Source organism: Bemisia tabaci, chromosome 2 (assembly GCF_918797505.1).
Source record: "Bemisia tabaci chromosome 2, PGI_BMITA_v3".
In the NCBI taxonomy this organism is placed as follows: Eukaryota; Metazoa; Arthropoda; class Insecta; order Hemiptera; family Aleyrodidae; genus Bemisia; species Bemisia tabaci.
The window spans coordinates 3249859-3270827 of record NC_092794.1 but is presented as its reverse complement, the minus strand read 5'-3'; the positions used below and the strand labels follow the sequence as shown (position 1 = coordinate 3270827).

The 20969-nt window shown below is 37.2% G+C and overlaps 1 protein-coding gene across 5 annotated transcripts; it reads left to right on the top strand.

Moving 5' to 3' along the window:
- The first annotated feature begins 1900 nt into the window (after nt 1-1900).
- Nucleotides 1901-20851, top strand: LOC140223964 (cytoplasmic FMR1-interacting protein-like). Of its 5 annotated transcripts, XM_072296578.1 has the most exons (10): nt 1919-2411; nt 2644-2806; nt 4427-4606; nt 7456-7635; nt 8189-8414; nt 10195-10315; nt 14392-14559; nt 17146-17202; nt 18992-19041; nt 20229-20851. In XM_072296578.1, exons 3-4 carry the CDS (start codon nt 4463-4465, stop codon nt 7582-7584), a joined length of 273 nt encoding a protein of 90 aa, XP_072152679.1. In that variant the 5' UTR covers nt 1919-2411; nt 2644-2806; nt 4427-4462; the 3' UTR covers nt 7585-7635; nt 8189-8414; nt 10195-10315; nt 14392-14559; nt 17146-17202; nt 18992-19041; nt 20229-20851. The 5 variants fall into 5 exon arrangements, 3 of the variants coding, with proteins under 3 accessions (XP_072152678.1, XP_072152679.1, XP_072152680.1); XM_072296577.1 differs by lacking the exon at nt 2644-2806 and having other exon boundaries at nt 1901-2411; XM_072296579.1 differs by lacking the exons at nt 1919-2411; nt 2644-2806; nt 4427-4606; nt 7456-7635; nt 8189-8414 and adding an exon at nt 8626-9230.
- The last annotated feature ends 118 nt before the right edge of the window (nt 20852-20969 follow it).

Sequence of the window (20969 nt, the reverse complement as noted above, 5' to 3'; positions counted from 1 at the left end):
GCAGGGGCTCTCTGCTCAGCTAATCGCAAGCGATTCTCCAGCGCATGAGTCGGCCCGTGTTCATGGTCATGCAGGCCGCGCAGCGCGCTATGCGCCACCTCCATCCGCTCTGCTGCTTTCCTATACTTTAGTGGCACTATACGTATTTCTGTCTCTTTCTCTTTCTGTTTTTAATGCAATTTACATACTGAGCACCTTTTATAAATTATATTTGCTAAAATGTAAAACATGCATCTAACAGGTGTAATTTTCTTCTTTCTTTTGAAATCTTTGGGCAAGCAGTGCTTGCCTTGCTTATCCGGACCAGAGCATGTGTTGGCCCATGTTCGCTGCGCCATGCGCCACCTCCGTCCGCCCTGCCGCCGCTTTCCTACTTTTGTGGCTGCTGCATACGTAACTCTGCCTCTCTCTTTCTGTTTTTAATGCAATTTACTTAATAATACATTTTGTAATTTTCCTCTTTCTTCTGAAATATTTGGGCAAGCATAGTGCTTGCCTTGCTTATCCGGACCGCTTGCCACCCCCCCCCCCCCCCCAATTGTGTGTCATCATCGTTTGTGTCATCATGCATATATATTGGCATAAGTTTGGTTATAAATGAATTGTACGATCAAAATACCATTGTAGTTTCCGTAGTTTCAACACGAAATGTCGACCAGGACGAGCGCAATTTATCGGTGAGTACCTATTCTTTGCACCCCCGAGATCTTGTGTTATGTGTTTGTGTCAAAAAATCAACAAAAGAAAGGTCAAAAATGAATTCTACGATCTAAAGTCCTCCAGGAAACCGAGTTTCAACACGAAATGCCCACAAGAACGAGTAAAATTTATCTTTGAGTAACTTATATTTTTATGTTTCTACGGAAAGTTTGTAAAAACGCGTAAAATTGTGTCTTTGCGTCATTTTATTGAAAAAAGTAAGGTCAAAAATGAATTCTACGCTCAAAATAACCCGGGAATCATTTAGTCCAGCACGAAATCCCCAGGCACGCGAGTGGAATAATATAGCCGCAACAAGTTAGGAAGTAAGGCGATGACCGGGCCGGGGATTCTAATAGGATTTCGCTCCACCGTGATATGAGCCGGCAAAACGGAGTCCAGGTGCGGAGGCGGATTTCTCGCCAAGTTTCGTGAATGATCGAATATCGCTACGTCCCCGTTAGAAGCTATGGTAATGAATCGATAATGCGATAATCGAGAAATCGCATTTGAAACGAGTATTTCGATATTTTCCTCTAAGATTGAAAGTTTAAAAGTAAAATGAGGAGAAAGGTCGCTGATCATAGGAATTTTTGCCTGCGCCCTTTTTAAAACCCTTATTTTTGGTCACGAAAATGATTTTATCGAAAATTTTGTGTAATGAATCGATAGGAAATTTGACGGACGTTATTATGGGTCCTGTGACATTTTCCTCTAAGATTGAAAGTTTTAAAGTAAAATGAGGAGAAAGGTCGCTGATCATAAGAATTTTTGCCAGCGCCCTTTTTAAAACCCTTATTTTTGGTCACGAAAATTATTTTTCCGAAAATTTTGTGTAATGAACCGATAGGAAATTTTACGGCCGTTATTTCGGGTCCTATGACATTTTCCTCTAAGATTGAAAGTTTTAAAGTAAAATGAGGAGAAAGGTCGCTGATCATAAGAATTTTTGCCAGCGCCCTTTTTAAAACCCTTATTTTTGGTCACGAAAATGATTTTATCGAAAATGTTGTGTAATGAATCGATAGGAAATTTTACGGCCGTTATTTCGGGTCCTATGACATTTTCCTCTAAGATTGAAAGTTTTAAAGTAAAATGAGGAGAAAGGTCGCTGATCATAGGAATTTTTGCCAGCGCCCTTTTTAAAACCCTTATTTTTGGTCACGAAAATGATTTTATCGAAAATTTTGTGTAATGAACCGATAGGAAATTTTACGGCCGTTATTTCGGGTCATATGACATTTTCCTCTAAGATTGAAAGTTTAAAAGTAAAATGAGGAGAAAGGTCGCTGATCGTAAGAATTCTAGCCGCGGCTTCTCTCCTCAGTGAGCCGGTGCGAGAAGAACGAGTCCAGTGGTTGAGGCGGATTTATTGCCACACTTCCTGAACGATCGACTATAGCTGTGTCCCCGTAAGAAGCTATGGTAAAGAATCGATAGTGCGATACTCGAATAATCGCATTCGATACGATATTCGATATTTGTCCAGCTGTAGGATTCAACATGGCGGCCATGCATGCCCTTGCCCGCTCTATCACGCCGGTGCCGGTGCCCGAATTCTGGATCGCTCAATTAATATTAATTTATTTACTTATTAGCCGTTGAAACTGTCATCTTCTTTGCTCATTTAGAAGTATTTCACCAATTCGAGACGCCCAGGGTCAACGAAAATCAAGAAGAAGCCATGGGAAGTGCGGAGTGGATCTCTATAGGTATGAGTCAGTCGTTTTTCTTGTATTCCTTTCATTTGCCTCTCTTTCAACTAAATCGCGGAAGCTTACACTATGTACTATGAGAACGGAGTGAAGTTGCCTTAACTTAAGATGGTATAACAGAATTGTCATCAGACTCCTGTTACGGAACATGTCTTGTCTGTTGCTGGATTTGTCTTGGAGACTGCTGTGGACCAAGATGTATCTCTTTATTTCCTCTTTTCTCATCTAGTCAATCAATGAATGCAGACCGGTTCTTGAAACTCTGTTGGCATGCCAGGACAAGATAAGGAATGTGTGAGCTTTGCGCCTGGAAGACCTTGTTCCCCTACGCCTGGGCATGCTGATAAGGATTTCAACAATCGATTCCTGTGTGTTTCATTCAATTCACTGCGGTAGGTATTGCAAAACATGATACGTCCTACTGCTGTTAATGACTTCATAAATCGAGTTTTTCAAGGCGAGATACCTCGGTTAATATTCAACGTAGAAATTTGCTGTTTGGCCAGATCTTATCATTTTTAGTTGATCTGCAAGAATAAAGTATCATAACACAATTATTCTGAGACCAGCACAACTGGCCCATTCTCCCACCTATGTTGTATTTCCATTGTTTCAAGTCTAAATTTTTTGGAATTACCTGTTTACTCTGCTATCTAGAGGTGTCATCAGCTTAGTTGGCACTTGATTACATTTCTTTTGCGAGCAATTGTGCTGCAATTGTCCAACAGTAATAGGCGATTGACGGCAGCCCGATCGCGAGCTTATTCAATCCTCGATTCCTGTTGGACGACTACATTACAGTTGCTTGCAAACGATACGCATTCAAGTGCCAACTTAGCTGATGACACCTCTACCTCAAGTTAGCAGTATTACTTCTGATAGTTCTAGACAAGTTTGTCTTACCTCTTGAAGGCATAAAGTTAAGTATTTGAACAATTTTATCTACTCTCCACCGTCAACCTTCTCTGGTATTCAAAGACATTATGTCTTTGCTGGTATTGAATCGTGCAACACTCAAGAATATTTATTTTTGGTTTACAGTGTACTCTCAGTTTTTAAGTAATTAGAGTGGGTATGTTTTCAAAACCCTTCATTTCTCTTAGTTCCATGTACAACAATGCTTGCTTGCCAAGTCACATTTTTATGTCTTTGATGGTTTTTTGCACAAAGGAGGTCAACTTCTCAAAATGGTGGCAGATAAGGTTAAATTAACTGATGCCTTATGCAATGTTGACGCCTTAGATGAGCTTATGTTACATAATTAACAACTGTGTATCAAAGCTTAGCCATGCTCTGTCATTTATCAAGCTAACTTCGATACCAACTTTGAAGACCGAAATGGGTTCATCACTGGCATAGCAGAGCACATTGAAGAAGCCACCGTCCATGCCAGTTTGGGAAGCTTCACATTCCTGCTGCTTGACCGCCGTTAATCCGTTTAATTGAATGGATGATGAATGATATTCAATGATTTTCAGAAAAATCTTGCTTTTCCAAGATAATTTTGAGAAAAATGAGAGGAAATCCTAAGTTTTTAGCAGGGAATGAATAATATCAAGAACTACCGATAACATGCTTAAATCGGAAGACTCTTTCACCCTTACCTAAATCATTACAGAACTATGGCAGTATCAGAAACATCGTATTCGAAAAGCTAGTTCCATGCAAGTGTTTTCAACTTAAAGCAGACACTTTGAAAATTGGTAGAGGCATCTATTTTAGAATAAAATCAGAAATTTATGTACTTTGTTGATGGAAGGTCATTTGAACCTTGATTTAAATTTAAAGATTTCAAACTATCCAAGGAATCCATTGCAGATTGACCTTTAAATGTAAATGTATCCATTTTTGAACCTTTATATTATATGCACTGAAAGCAGTCAATAGGTTTTTTCATTGAAATTTAATCGACTCTGGTTTTGGTCGTTTCAAAAATTCAGAGCTTTGCCATGTTGTGAATTTAAAGTTGTCAATCTACCAATCCTGTAAAATATCTATTTGTAATGTTCTAGAAGGAACTGTTGGAAGATGGGTTGGAACATACGGTCATGCTGTGCACGTGGCGATGTTGCTCTCGAGCCATCCCGCAACCAAAGTCCAATGAGCAGCCGAACTGGGTGGAAATCTATGAAAAGACTGCTGAAGTATTAGCTATTGAAGTGAAAAAGCTGCTTAATTTCATGTATTTTCTGGTGAGCATTCTAATTTTGTTCGTTTTCGACATTCGGTAGGTAATTGAAGTGGTGTATTTCAGGTGAAAACTTGCATCACGTTCTCTACCAATGTGTTTAAGAAGTGTAACTGATCTTGCCGGCCCAGAGAAACATGCAAGAAAAAAGGGATATTTTAATGCTTCAAACCACAATTTCCACTAATTGCCACAATGCTAGAACATAGTTTAGGTTACCCACCTGACACCTGTAGTCTTTAGTTATATAATTTAAAGACAAGTAACTAAACGAAAGTATATCAACTACACTGATAAAACAATTAAATTAATTATCTTAGTCTTTAATGTTAAAAATTTTGATTATATTTCCTTAATCAACTAATATTACTTCCCTCTGCTTTTTAGTTCCGTGCAAAAACTGGTAATGGTGCCTTTATTGCACAACTGTATGATCTTTTATGTATTTAGTATGAATTGGTACAATTGAAACAATAAAAATTGTTAAAGTACATGCAAAATGCTGGTCACCGTGCCTGAAATTACCTGGCGCATTTAGCAAGAAAACAGTCTTGGCTGTGGACTTGTCAACGGTCTTAGTCTTTTTGATATTCATTCACTTTTTCTATCTATTGAACTTCCAACTTATTTTTGCCAATATTCATCGGAAGATATCATTATTTCTAGGATATATGTATGCCTTAGGTTTAGATCTCAATTGATTATACAATGATAACTTCTCGCTTGCCAAATGATAATTACTTTTTTGAACTATTGCCCTGAGGAAAGTTTCATGCTTTCAGAGAGGAAACTGCTGAGTGAATTTTCTGAAAATTTTCATTCAGAGACTTGTAAAATCATGAAGAATATTCAGTAGGAGTTTCAGCGAATTACATACATTTGCTTGATCATAATGGATGAAAAATTGGTGAAGATTCTGAAACTTTGCAATTGAAGAGCGTCCTTTCTGTGCTTTGATTTTCTCAAAAGTTGGAATTACTTGACAAATCCTAATAATGAATTTGAATTTCACTTTATCATCCTCTTCATGCCTTACTTTGATTACACAACACAACAAATTTCCGGTTTTGGTTTGTCCTTCAAACCAAACAAATTTTTTTCGTTTCCTAGGTGCTAAAGAAGTCCGAAAATGCCTATTTAAACTTCAGGAAAATTGTCTGGTGCTTAGGACGCAACCATTTTGAATTTTTCAAAATTGAGAAAACCCACCATTAGATTTTTGCTAATATCTCCTCAACGGTTCATTCCCCCAAAAAAACAAAAACACCAACATAAAGAACACAAAATTTTCTACGAAAACCATCCTCCCCTGTTTTTTCTAGCTCACTTCTTTGGTCGTAAATTTGACGTTTTTTTCAAAAATTTGTTTATATAAGGCGCATTTTTGCTGATTTTAGGAGAAACTTTGCTTCAAATCTCCAGCCACGATTATCTGAGATAAAAACTGTAATGCTCATTGAAAAGAGCGTAGAATTTACTTCCAGAAAACATATGTCAATAGTTTCTGAACTTGATTAAATTCTGTGATACAGCAGTTAATTAGCTCCACTCTCAAATTGTGATTTTGTCGACCATCTTCTTTAAAATCAAGAAAAAAAGAAGAAAAAAACCTAAAACCGTGGCTCAAACTGTGTAACAATGTGGTAAAATAGTGCTGGGCCCGCACTATATGGAGGGGGGGGGGGGGGGAGAGCTTAAAAGTTCAAACATTTTCAATCGGAGCCAACAATTTTGAGCTCTAATGAGGATCAGTACAAAACTGATGGGGGAGAGTGTTCAGCTCAGGTAGTTTGCATTGGAATATTAAGGTGAGATCACGTCGAGAGATCTACACTTTTGGGTCTTTTTATACCTCATCAGTAGATCACACTAGTCAGTGAACCCAACTGAAAATCTTGCGAAATCCAAAACGGCATCAAAGCACAAGTGTGAGGCTCAAGTTTTGTACTGCAAGACGGTAAGTTTGGTATTAGTACTTATTAGAGCTCACAAGTTTTGATTCTGATTGAAAATTTTTGAACTTTTGGGCTTTTGATCTCACTGACTAGTGTGATCTACTCATGAGGTATTAAATCAAGTTCAGAAACTATTTACATATGTTATTTAGAAGTAAATTCTACGCTCTTTTCAATGAGCATTACAGTTTTTATCTCAGATAATCGTGGCTGGAGATTTGAAGCAAAGTTTCTCCTGAAATCAGCAAAAATGTGCTTTTTTAAAAGCTGATTTTTGAAGAAAATGTCAAATTTACGATCAAAGAAGTAGCCAGAAAAAACAGGGGAGGATGATTTCCGTAGGAAATTTTGTGTTCTTTCTGCTGTTTTTTTTTTTTTTTTTTTTTTTTTTTTGTGGGATGAACCGTTGAGGAGATATTTGCAAAAATCTAATTGTGGGTTTTCTCAAATTTGAAAACTTTAAAATGGCGGCGTTCTAAGCACCAGACAATTTCCCTGAAGTTTATATGGGCATTTACGGACCACTGTAGCACCTAGGAAACAAAAAAAGTTGGTTTGGTTGGAAGGACAGAACCCATGTTGAACGATGTTATTCCTCAATTTATTTACTTCTATTAAACTGGACATGACATCTAGGAAAGTCTTACTTTTTACCTACTAAATCATGTTTTACGCTCAGTCCGCATTTCAGCAGCTGGTGTGGTCCCAATCATCAGTTGATTGTCAACGTTGATGGTGGCCAGGAGGGTAGTTACTCCAGCGCACACTGAGCATGAAAAACGTAGGTGAAAGAGTTTTCTAAGTTAGGTGCACATTTTGATCACCTAACTTTTACTGTCAATGAATAAATCAATTTAGTGAGATCATTAATCTCTAACTCCAATTATTTCTTTCACAGCGAAAAGCTATTGAAAGATTTTGTGCAGAGGTAAAAAGGCTGTGCCATGCTGAAAAGAGGAAGGATTGCGTCGGAAGCCTACTCGCTCACCCTAGCAAAATTTATCAATATGTTTGCGGTGCTAGATAAGCCGAAAAACATGAAATCAAGTGTGAAAAATGATTATTCTACCCATCGCCGGTAAGTTTATGGCTGTAAAGTAATAAAAAATTTCTCCATTTTGAAGTTTTCTCCTGTGTACCTGAATGAAGATAATTTTTAAAAAATGTGTGTACAGAAGTAATATCGCAAAAGTCTCTACAAGAGCTGTCCAAAAATAAATATTGCAATCTTTTACGTTTTAATTAGAGTTTATTAGGACTGGGGAAAGAAAAGAAGAGACAAAAGTCACATCAGTCTGAATGCATCAATCATCAGTTGGCCCATTGGTTAGCATGTAAATATCTGTTGAATGGTGCAATTTTTGGACGTGACATTTGTCTCTTCTTTTCTTTCCCTAGTTCTATGTCTTTCAGCCATCTGACATATCTTCAATTGTCAAGGAATTTTACCCTAATGAGTCTGGAAAATTCCTTTTCTAAACTCTGTGGCAACCCTGTGTCGCATTGTGGAGAGTTAAGTCCTTTGTTCTTGACATCAACCAGTTTTCTCCCTTCCCTCTGATTCATATCAAACCTCTGTTGCAGCTCAAAAGTATTATGACAAGTCTCTACACCATTGCTTCTTTTTTCAGTGTCACCCAGTTCTTGAAAGTTATGGCAGATTCACTCACCCTGCTGGAGTCGCAGAATTTATTCATGTTTCTCTCTATACAGAACAAAATTCGGGACACAGTGAAAGATAATTTGGAAAAAACAATCGGTTACGAAGAGCTTCTGTCCTATATTGTCAATCTGTATGTGCACATGTTCGAAACAAAAATGTAGCTTACACCAACCGACAAGCGCATGCTGGTTAAAGTGAGTATCATGTCATCCCATCTTCACGATTCGTTCGACCTTCGAAAGTGATTGGTTTTGACATTTTTTTCAAGTCCTTGAAGTGCTTGAATTCTTCTCTACTGATAAGAGTCAGCAGTTAATCTTAAAGAAATAAAGAAACATGTTTTGATGTTTCGTTGAATGTAAGAAAACATCTTGTTCACAAACGAAATGGCCGTCTTCCTGAAACTAGAATCCAAAATTGCGGACTCAAGCTCTTATCATAGGGAAATTACTGTGTTTTGGAAAAAATTTGGGAAAAAAGTGAACTGTTGTTCCAGTCATGAGCCAGTTAAGACTCTGAAGATCTCAAAATTGAGATTTTAACACTACTCTCAGAAAAGTGTTTTTTTAAAAATTCTCGCTGCCATTAATACTCTTAGATTTTAAACTAAACTTTTAAATTCAAGAAATGTAACTGAAGTTCAGGCGATTCGTGAACTTTTAATAAGATTTTGTATTTTGGCCATGTGTCTCATTGTCAGTCCTTCTGCGCTGTTCTTGACTCCATAGCAAGACGGTTCTAAGTTCAATCAGTATTTTTTTCTCAGGTTTCACAATTATTTGAAATCTGCCAGATGTAAGTATTACCACTTATCTCTACGGTCACTAAATATTTTTTCATGCCCTTTTAAGACTATCGTAGGTGAAGAATCTTACGGTGCAAACCAGGTATGGAAAGCAATGTAACACCAGGGGATTATCACATTAACTGTCCGAAGGGTAACAGTTGAACTAAGTATATGACCAGGGGCTTGATTCTGTGTTGCTCTCAGGCAATGTCATAGGCATGAGGTACGCACCCATTGCGCAGTTACACATCTTCTCTTTCCATGTGATGGTGAGAGATCGTCAGACTAGAATGTAATTAAAATGCTGCCTTCAATTTTGTTGATTAGAGGTGAGATTGTTTGGCGAAATATTGAGAATTTGTTTTTCACGACCCTCTGCAAGCACCCTCATAATGTTTTGGAATGCGACATGTGAGGCAAAACTTTTGTTGCCTATTTGTTGTTAATTTTCTTCACGTCTAAAAATTTTCATCTTGAAGAGTTTTTAGTTTATACCCGAATTGGTGGGCAGTGGCTAATAGCAAGAGCAATAACTACTAGCTAATACTACAAGTCAGGAATGACAAAGGAAAACTCTTAAGATGAGTGAAGTAACTTAAAAATTTATTATCTTAATTTTTAAGCCTTCCTCACCCATCATTCAAATTTTTCATTCACTCCCTTTACCCCATTTCCAGCTATCGAGTCCACCATATGAGTAACTAAATTTCAATGTTAGTACCTCTTTGATACCTGTCTCTAAAATCTCTCACTCCTCCTGAGTGCTTGGAAATTGAGGAACGGACAAAAAGTGTTCTTCGATTCGTCTCTCCATGATGCATCATCTAAATGAAGGAGAAGTGATGATTTTAAATCTAAAGGGGTATCCTCTGGAACTTCAGTAACCAGTGAAAAACTGCAGCATCAAATAGTTGGCGTTGCTTAGATGACAGTAGAAGCTTCAGGATAATTAATGAGCCTCCTGCTCGGTGAATGATGATCATTTTTTGTCTGTCTTCAGCACCATTTGCAATAAATGTCTGCTTTGATTTCTAAAGGAACCTTGATTCGCTCCCTTTCTTCTCTTCTTAGATGAGAGAATACGCAGCACAATGTTCAGACACCTTTATGACGCAGTTCCATGTGGGGGTTACAAGTACTGTCTCATATTTTGTAGTTTTACTAATGGTTTTAATGTTTGTTTTTAGGTTGTCGGAAAATCGGAAGCTACATTTCGTTCGTGCGTTAGTTATTCGCTTGGTTTTTGTCTGTTTTGCTAACTTAATAAATTGGAAGATGCAAAGATCCAGTTGGACGCGAATATTAAGTGTGAGTACTGTATTATATATTTTTCAGATGGTTTTTCATATTTTCTTGAGACGGAATTTCTCTAAGTTGTAGCTGAATAAAGTCAACAAGTGAGAATATGAAAATGATAGCATTTTGTGCAACTAAGACTTCTCACACACACACGGCTGCTGATGTGTCAGTTCTTATGACCCTTCAAAAGTTTTTTCCTTCATCATTTTTTTATTTTTTAGTCAATTTTCTGGAATGTTATTTCGAATGATGAAGTAAAAGTTCAGCGGTAAACGCCATTCACTACAATATCAAACTGCCGATCCAACAGTGGCTCAAACAAAAACATTAAGAAATCCAAAACATGTACTGTGCATGAAATGTGAAGTTAACTTTTAACGTAGCACTATATATTAAAGTGTTGTTTACTCCCTTTACTATAATTGAATTGATGTTTGATTTTATCACCTGGGAACAAAGTCTTCTCATCTGAGGGGAAAAAGTCCTCCAGGCGAGGACATGTGGGGAGGTTCGTGTGATGGAAATGTGAAAATAATCAGAGCTAGATTATTTCTGAAAATGGAACAACTCTTATAAATCATACAACACAACAGGTGAATAACCCAAAGAACACCATAATTTCTCTGAAGGATGGAAAGCAACCATTGAAGGATGTACAGTCTGATATGATATTGCTTCCAAATCAGTCAATCACAGAAGGAACGATATTGATTGACGTATTAGGGTTCTAAGTGCGGTCACGAAAAAGTTTTTACTTTCTCGCGCTACCATCTCCATCCCTTTCCAACTGACCGAAGTCTCTAAATTTGTAATTCTAAATTTGAGATTTATTGGGATTTCAAATTAATTGATACTCATTAGGAAATGATTTTTGAAATTCGAAATTTTCCAACTTTTTCCTTGGAGGAGGAAGGAGGTTGGATTTAATGAATATCATCAATTAAGGTGAATCCAGGGTTCGATTAGGGATAATTCAAGATTAGAGATAGCGCCACCAGTCCCCACTGAGAATTTCACTTTCCTTCGACGATAACTGAAATAATATTTCTCGAATTACAAAAAGCAGATCCACAAGATATAGATTAATTTTTGCTTGATTTTTTGAGCCAAACATATTGGCACTTAGAATTACAAGCGCAGAGAAAGTACGGCTGAAACTTTCAGGTCAGAGGCGGCGGCCGAGCGCAGAACGGAATCCCTCATCAGGGTGTCTAGCGACCGGGAAAGTCAGGGAAGAAAAACGCAAAACCGGGGGAGAAGCGAACTCCCGTCGAAGATCGCAACTTTTTGCATAACTTTATGGCGCTTCGATACGCTGTGCAACAAAAAAAAATGACAAAAATGTCTCCCGGACGAGATAAGGTGATAACTATGTATTTTGAGGCGCTGAATCCGAATATGACCTCCGTTTTTTCCCATCACCCTCCAGTTTTCCGAAAAAGTCAATTTTACCCGGAAAAATGGCCATTTTCGGGCATTTTTGGTGTTTTTGCGACTATTACCCCCTGCAGAATGTAGGTACAATTTTTCTCTGGTACGAAAAACGGCTATTACGATGTATTTTGAGCCGCTGAGTCCGAAAGTGACCTTCATTTTTCCCTGTCACCTCTCAGTTTTCCGGGAAAGCGACTTTTCCCTGGAAAATGAGCAAATTTGAAGTATATTTTTCATGCATGCCATTTATTTGTTTAAATTTTCCTGGACCCGTGGTACAGTCATTCTTATGTGTTTTAAGCCGCTGGATCCGAATATGACCTCGGTTTTTTTCCATCACCCCCGAATTTTTCGGTAATGTCGATCTTTCAGAGCCTAAATTTGTGTATAAGCTTTCCCGGACTCAAAGGGGATCAAAAATGTATTTTAAACATGTCTGCGACGTGTGATACATCGATTCCTATGTATTTTGACTCGCTAAACCCGAATATGATCTTGGATTTTTCCGATCACCCACGATTTTCCCGGAAAATCGATTTTCCTTGGAAAACTAACTTTCTACCTAGGTGTTTTTCGGACGATTTTCCTGTTGCGAGGAGTCTAAGAAATTTTCTGAGATCCTCTCTAGATCCCTCCTGCTGTACCTATTAAGAGCAGCTGAATCCAAATTTGATCTCTATTCATCTCTGACAACCCCCCGTTTTCTGGAAAGTCCGATTTTTCCGGGAAAAAAGCTTTTCCGAACCGTCCCCACCTCCAGAGAAATTTGAAAAATTTTCTGCATGTGTGATACATCGATTCTTATGTAATTTGAGCTGGAAAACCCGAATTTGACCTCAGAAATTTGTTATCACCCACCATTTTTACGGAAAACTCGATTTTTTGGAAAAAATGGTTATTTTTGACCATTTACGGTGTTTTTGCGACTGTTACACCTTGTGGAATGTGCGTAAGATTTTTCCTGGCTACAAATTAGATTATGCATTAGGTATTGTGAGTCCCTGAGTCCGGAAATGGCTTCTATTTTTTTCTATGAGCCCTCAGTTTTGTAAAAAAGACACTTTTTGCAGGGAGATTGAGTTAAATTGACTTATTTTAGTCGGGCATGCAAGTCTTATTTAAATAATTATCCTGGATCCGTGAATGGAAGATTCCTATGTAGTTTTAAATGCTGAATCAGAATATGACCTCCAATTTTTCCTATCACCCTCCATTTTGTCGGAAAAGTAGATTTTTCTTGGAGAACGTGTTTTTTGGTATATTTACAAAATTTTCCCAGGAAATCGAGCTTTCCGTAAAAATGGTGGGTGATAACGAATTTCTGAGGTCAAATTCGGGTTTTCCAGCTCAAATTACATAAGAATCGATGTATCACACATGCAGAAAATTTTTCAAATTTCCCTGGAGGTGGGGACGGTTCGGAAAAGCTTTTTTCCCGGAAAAATCGGACTTTCCAGAAAAACGGGGGGTTGTCAGAGATGAATAGAGATCAAATTTGGATTCAGCTGCTCTTAATAGGTACAGCAGGAGGGATCTAGAGAGGATCTCAGAAAATTTCTTAGACTCCTCGCAACAGGAAAATCGTCCGAAAAAACACCTAGGTAGAAAGTTAGTTTTCCAAGGAAAATCGTGGGTGTGATCGGAAAAATCCAAGATCATCTGCGGGTTTAGCGAGTCAAAATACATAGGAATCGATGTATCACACGTCGCAAACATGTTCAAAATACATTTTTGATCCCTTTGAGTCCGGGAAAGCTTATACACAAATTTAGGCTCTGAAAGATCGACATTACCGAAAAATTCGGGGTGATGGAAAAAAACTGAGGTCATATTCGGATCCAGCGGCTTAAAACACATAAGAATGACTGTACTACGGGTCCAGGAAAATTTATACAAATAAATGGCATGCATGAAAAATATACTTCAAATTTGCTCATTTTCCGGGGAAAAGCCGCTTTCCCGGAAAACTGAGAGGTGACAGGGAAAAATGAAGGTCATTTTCGGACTCAGCGGCTCAAAATACATCGGAATAGTTGGTGATCATACGTGGTAGATTTGGTAGATAACACGGTGATGAATGAGGAAGTAACTGAAAGAAACTCATATTTCCAATCACATGGTGTATTTTGCAGTTTTTTTTTTGGCACAAAAGGATGCGCTTCAGTGGAAAGGCAGTAACTAATAGAAAAGCATGAAGGGAGAAATGACGTTGACACAACTTGAGATGGAATGCATAGTCACTCCTTCAAAATATTCTCTCTCAAGGCAGTACCCAATTTGTGGTTGACTTTGGGATCGCGATATTTCTGAGGATTTCTTAGAAAAGGAAGGTTGTAAAAAATGCTTGAACTGTACATCCTTCAATTCTGATGAAGAAGAGGATAATTCTGGTTTGCCATCATTAACAATCATCTGATAGTAATTAGTGTCCTAAGCAAGTAAATAATTAGTTGAAAGGTTATGTTATTTTAAAGTAGATAATTTTCCAGTTGCCTCCAACTTCGTAAAGAACATGAAAGTGTATTAGTCGTTCACCGTAGGAAAAATAGGCAGTATTGGGAAGTTATTTCTGGTCCTCCAAAGTGCTTTTATTGTTTCAAATTATTTATGAAATTTCATCTTTTGATCAACTATTGGATTCTCTCTTTCAGACATTCCAATGCGTGGGAGGAGGACAAGCTGGGGCCGTGGGCATGTAGGACCACCCACCGAAATAATTGCTCCACAACCTGCTCAGCAACCTCCACTGCAACCTCTACCACAACCTCCACTGCAACCAGCACCTGCATCGATTCCTCCACAGGAGCCATGATGTCTCGGTAAGACATAGTGGAAATTACTCACAGTATTAATATTTCCCATTCCTGAGGGGGAAGCAAGGGTTAGGAATTAAAATTTGCACCGTAGATAACACATTTCGTATCACAAGGTTGGTTTAGACTTGGTCGGAACAGTGGAACTGTTGCAGGAACAAGTTGATGAAGAAAAATTTTACAACGGTGAATGAAACCTTCAATGTTAATGCTAAGTAAATATGAATGGTATGTGAATCCAAAGTAAATACTAGAAAGAAAAAGTTGAATACTTGAGGCTTCTGACGTTGAAAGATTTGCTTACAGTTAAAACATTTTTGTTCATCACCTCTTTCCTGCAACTATCAGGGTCAGTTCTCTGAGTCGGCCAAGGCTCATGGTCAATAAGGTGAAATAGTAGAACAAACTTGAATGTAAAACCGCTATACTTGTCCCAGAAGTTAACGAGTGGTAATTTTAAAAAAATTAAAGAAGGGGCAGATTTTAAATAGAAGAGACTTCCAAAAGTAAGTATCTTTTTGCTGAAACTTCTACACTACTGCATAAAATTAAAATCCGTAAGAAACCGCTTATTGGTCATAATGTCAGCTTTTTAACGAGCTATAGTATTTTAAATATTGTTCAGTAGAATGGCAGAAAAGTTATTTTTTTGTGAACCCACCTCACCACCAAACGGGTTTAAAATTCCATGTTGGTACATCGGCGCAGCAACTACTCGGTGTCAAAGTGCAATCACGATTTTGTAACATCAGACAGCCACAATTCTTAGCTAAAGGTTCCTTTTTTATAAGATCACCGAAGATGCACCACAATGTGGACATCAGCGTGGTATTAGTTGTATTTCAGCTACTTTTTGTGAAATTGCTTCACAAGCTAGGGGGCTTTCTTATCGGATCATGGAGTTACCCAGAAATCTCATTCATCTATAAGGAGTTGTATGCTGAGGGGATTAATAAGCTTGTCCAACGTTACATTTTATCTCATGTCTTGTTTAAATTTCGGACGGACTGGTAGCGTGAAATTTTGGACCCATGTGGTCCGGAGGTGAGTTCACAAAACGACTTTTTTGACATTCTGCTGAACCGAATTTTAAAGGGAAAATGAAACCTTGCAAGAAAGGGGACATCATGACCAATGAACAGTTTTTTTTAAGACCTTTATTTCTTGCAGTAGTAAAGAAGTTACGGCAAAAAGATACTTTTATTTGGAACGACCCTCGTACATAAGTAAAGTTGCAATGGTTACAGTTGAGAAAAAATTACAAGTGGAATAGGATGTGCACTTCATATTCCTATTTTCATATGTTGGAATGTAGTAGGTCCAATTCATAGCAGTTCAAAAAACAAATTTCAGTTAAAGAGGCTGGCAATTTGTCAACGATTATGATGTACTTGAGGGGAGGTAAGGAAAGACTCAATACATCTAGACTATCCATAGCACAAAGGCTGCCATAACTTGGCTTAGAACCTCATTTTCTCTCCCTCTCTTGATATTTTCTGAGAACCAGACAATGATACATGTTTGAGGGGTATTTAAGAAAGACAGTTCAACGTCTACTTTTTTGATTGGTGGCATTTTCCTTCGTGAATTGTCACGATAAGCAATCATAGTTGGCGACAGGGGAAGAACTTTGATAATTCAGGTGCCCTCCTCATCGTCGCCGTTAGGGAATGATGCACGTCTGTTTTCTAAAAGGGAAGAGAGAATGTCTTCAATTTATTCTCTCGTAAGAGGAACTGTAGGATCAACATTCCTCTGTCAGAGAATTAACACTATTTAGCAGTTGCAAGGATAACATTTTAATTATAAAACTACAAGGAGTTTTGCCAGACCATTACTTCAAGAGGAAAATTGACGTGAAGTTTCTTTATGTGAGTTCAATGAAGCAGGACATTTTGGGGTGTAAGCTCCTCCATCTTGTGACATTTTTATCGAGGAACCTTTGAGCATTTTCAGAGGGGGTTAAATATTAGTCTCCTTCAGGTGCTTTCAGAGGATTAAGAAATCACTGTGTTCTTTAAGGAAACTGAAAATAGGGTTATATTTGACCTTCAAAATAAATATGTATAGGAGGTAAAAAAATAAATGATGCAGTAGATTTGCAGCTGATAATTAAGTTCAATTGTTTGCACAGTCTCCCAAGTCATTGTTATTGGACTGTGTCCAATTGATCTTGTCCATTGTCCTTTGGAAGGAAAAATAACAAGAAAAATTGTAATTTTAAGCAGGCGTTAGTTCCAGAATGAGGTTTGGCAATTGAGACGAAGAATTTTTACTTCCAACAAATCTGTTATCTAAGTTTTCGAACTTGTTATCAAAATTGATCAGTATTTTGGGAATCTCGCCCCTTTTTGTTTTTCATCTAATCAAATTTTATCTGAGAAAAGTTGTTCAAAGTAGCGAAAATCAAAGTTTTTCTCAAAGTTGGTCCAGGAAGAACTGAGTGTGTTTCGGCAATCCTTTTTCATGAGTGTACACTCCCTACCAAATGAGGTTATGTTGTTAAACAGGATTACTGTTTTTAGGGGTTACTGTAATTCTTTTAGTAAAGGTTCCTTCTTTTAATTATACTATTGAAAATTCGTGTTGCAGGAGAAATAACAATCAGTTCCGAAGAGGAGCCGCCATCCGCAGACACATCAAGAACTGGTAAGTGAAAGTATTTACAACATCGGAACTTGGCAACCATAAAAATACAGATTTTATCACTATTTTATCAGATGAATAAAGGAAAGAAGGGCACAGTAATTAATTTCAACGTGTATTTGTTTAGATCCAAATTGTTGATGGGTTGCAGAAACACAGAATTTTCAGAGGACAGTAGACCCAATTGCAAGTCTCTGATAGCGTATCTTCTAGATGAACCAAGCTCACATTGGTTGTATCAAAAAGAGAAAAAAGTCGTCACAAGAAGGAATGTAATTTTCTAGGTGTATTTTTAGGGCTGATCTCGAAAATTACGCTGGGCTTTCCGGATCCTCACGGTATGCTTGGAAAAATCAAATTTTGCATGTACTCCAAAAAAAATCGCAGTTTACCACAGGAAATTCAGTTGTTTGGGAACTGAGTAAATAATAGAGGACAGAGGAAAGGAAAGAAGAGCCAATTATCGCATCAACCTGAGTGGATCAGTTATTATTTTTACCATCTAAATTTATGTTGAATTGTGTGATTCTCGGATGTGACATATGTGTCTTCTTTTCTTTCCCCAATTGGAAGTAGGTGATTGTCAAATGCACCTTTTCAAAATCATTGCGAAAAGCCCACCTAGAATCAGTGACAAATTTTAGGCGATCCGAAGTGTCTGTCGACCAGTAGCCTGATTATTGATGCTCAAGTCAGCACAAAAAGACTTAAAAAATCGATCAGTTAAAAGATTATCATGTGTTAGCCTGCTGACAAAGCCTGATAAAGCTTTAACAATCAGGCTGTAGTGTCTCATGGTTGCTTGAATGAATCCAGGGGAGAATTACATTTTTGCCGGTAAATGAAGAGCAAAAAGGAGACTTGGATATCAGAAGTGACAACAAATTTATTAAGGATATTTTTGGTAAACAGGCATTAGTGCCATTAAGCCCATTTTCAGGAGTACAAGATTTCTGAATCCTCGTAAGATGGCGTATCCAATAAAATGAATGTAGCTTATACATGTTTCTGTACAATAGAAATGAACTAAAGATCATAGAGAGAGAATGGAATGCGAATTTTACAAAGTTTTCATGTTTATGGGGGAACATATGATCCTGATCCACTGTATAGTCGTCATCTCTACCCCTGCATCATCCATGCGTTGGCAACTAATGGACAAAGACTTCAGTACTCTAATTTTTCTGTTTAAAATGAGAAAGGCGACATGTTTTTAGTTACAAACCCACCCCTCTCAATTACCATTCATGTTGAAAAAAAAACTTAAATAATAAGGAACATATCATCTCAGCAGCAGAAAGTCTCTTGCCAATAAAAGAACTTGTGCATGTTTTCAAACAAAAAAAACAAAGAAAAAAAAATATGTTAGAAACCCGCACAGGGCAGCCATCTGCTGTTTTCCATACCCCTTTTCAAAGGTTCAGCAAGTCACAAAGGAATTAGAGTTTAGGCGCAGTTTAAGTAATGGAGGAAGTACATGGTGTTGAATCTTCAATTAGGGATTTTCTCCGAAATAAAATTTTCGGTATACAATCTTTTACTTTTGAATACTCAATGCTGAGGTTCAAAATGAAACAAACTCTACTCATTAGGTGCTCGTTATGTTATCACAAGCCGGAAACATTGACTAGAAAAGTATGATGATAGATATATGTAGTTGTGTCTACAGTGAAATATAATCATTGACTGAAGTTTACTGTTTTTCAAATTTGTGATTTCGAAATCACACTATGTACTGAACTGTACGAAATTCCCTGATTAGTTAACTTGGACGTTTTTTTTTCATTCACAGATGCAGTAGTTTATACGGGATGCAGCTCTTGCGACAAGCCTGATAACTAGGTGAGTTTTCAATTTTTTGCCAGTACACTTAAAAATTGTATACGTAGTAAATCATTCTTTGAAGTGAAAGGGTTTTTCCTTAAGATTTTACTCCTCCTTCAGGTTAGTCATTCAAGGTAATCAGCTTTTTTACAAATTTTGTTTTTACCCATCTTCTCAAGTATGGTCTATGAGGACAAGATTTAAAAAGTTCCTCGAGAAAATCTGCTTAAAAAGTTTTTCAATAGTGCAATGACCTAGCTGTTTATTATTTTTGTTGTGTGTTAAATTTTCTGATACTGAGGACACTTTTCGTATTCGTCAACTGAGATATGTTTCGAAATAATGCGGTGAGATGAAACGGATGCTACAGTTACTCGGAAGTGAGAACTTGTCAATTGGAAATGTGGAGCTTGTGGTGACGAAACGGTTGCCAATGAGGATTAGGTATGAAACTTGTGTAAATTTAATGATGATGGTATTATCCTCCAGAAAATTTTGAAGAGAGATTTCATGCATGTTCATTCCACCTTCGTATCGGCATTGGCTTATCATGAGTTATACAAATTTCAATCGTTTCATGCAGAGGCCGCTCATGTCCATTCTGCCAGTCTTGAGTTTTTTTGAGTTGATAATACATTCGAAAGTTGAATTTAATGATGAATGTACTCGTCTTACACTTTGATGGTGGTGTCAAATCTTGAAAATTATTATAAGCACAAGAAAACTAAAAGCTGGGAAAATATACATTACAGACTTTCGCACGACATGACTCAATTACGAAATGATAAATGCCAGAAAAGATGAATTATGAAACCTAGAATTATGGGTTACATAACTTGGCAACATTTCATAAGGGGCAGGGTTGCCACAGTCCGGGAATTTCATAAAGTCAAGGAAAATGGGAAGTAAAGAGAAATGTCAGGGAAGTTGAATCTTCTTTATTTGCTTTCTAAAATGGGTTTGAGGTCTCGAACTACAAATTTTGCCCAAACACTATTTTCAATTATGTCCTCTTAGCCATTTGCCATATCTTCAATTGTCAGGGAATTTCACCAAAATGTAACAGGGAAATGTCAGGGAATTTCATTTTCCAATTTTTGTGGCAATCCTGTCTGATCAAATGACTATTAATTTAATAACCGGAACTTGCTCTGCTATACCACTTATTTGACAGTTTATGATTATTTCTTTTCTCATGTTTTCAGATGTTTGAAGCAGGCAGCCTAGAACACAGGTCTCGAAAGAAAATGCCAACTATTTTTGTTCCTCAATGATTACTTTTAGACTGAATTGATGCTGCGCAAAACTGTTTTACTTCTCTCTTACTGCCCTTTTTAAACAATATATATTTATTTTTTTTAAAATTTAATGGTCATTTTGTTTACTTGCTAATTTTAATATTCAGTTATTAGTGTTTGAATGCGTCAGTGAGTTGCTAGTGTAACACTGATTTTTGTTCCTATTTTCGAAACTTGAATAAATTTCATGCGCTCATGTAAACAAGCTTGTTCTTAGACTAACAGTGCAAATATGGCAAATTTCACCTGAGCCTTTCTTTAGCATGTTCAATCCTTATTTTGTACTTGTATCCCCTTGAAATATCATTACGTTAGCAAGTCAACAGGGAATTACTGATTTTTTGTTTTGTTTTCAAGAACTTAAATCAATTTTCTTTTTTCTACTACATTATGTCTATTTATCAACATCTCTTTTTCCATACACCATTGTTTCTCATGACTAATATTAGTGAGTGAAATATTTTTTCATGTGTTATTTAAATTTCTTCCAGTCATTTATTTACTAATAATAGTCGCATTTTGTTCCTGAAGGCCACAAATTTTTTATTTCTCCCTATTTTCTGAATCTGATTGTCTTGAGATGGCTTTATGGCGAAAGTCTCAAAACACTTTCCTCATTTGGAATGTTTCAAGAAGAGCTGATGATGT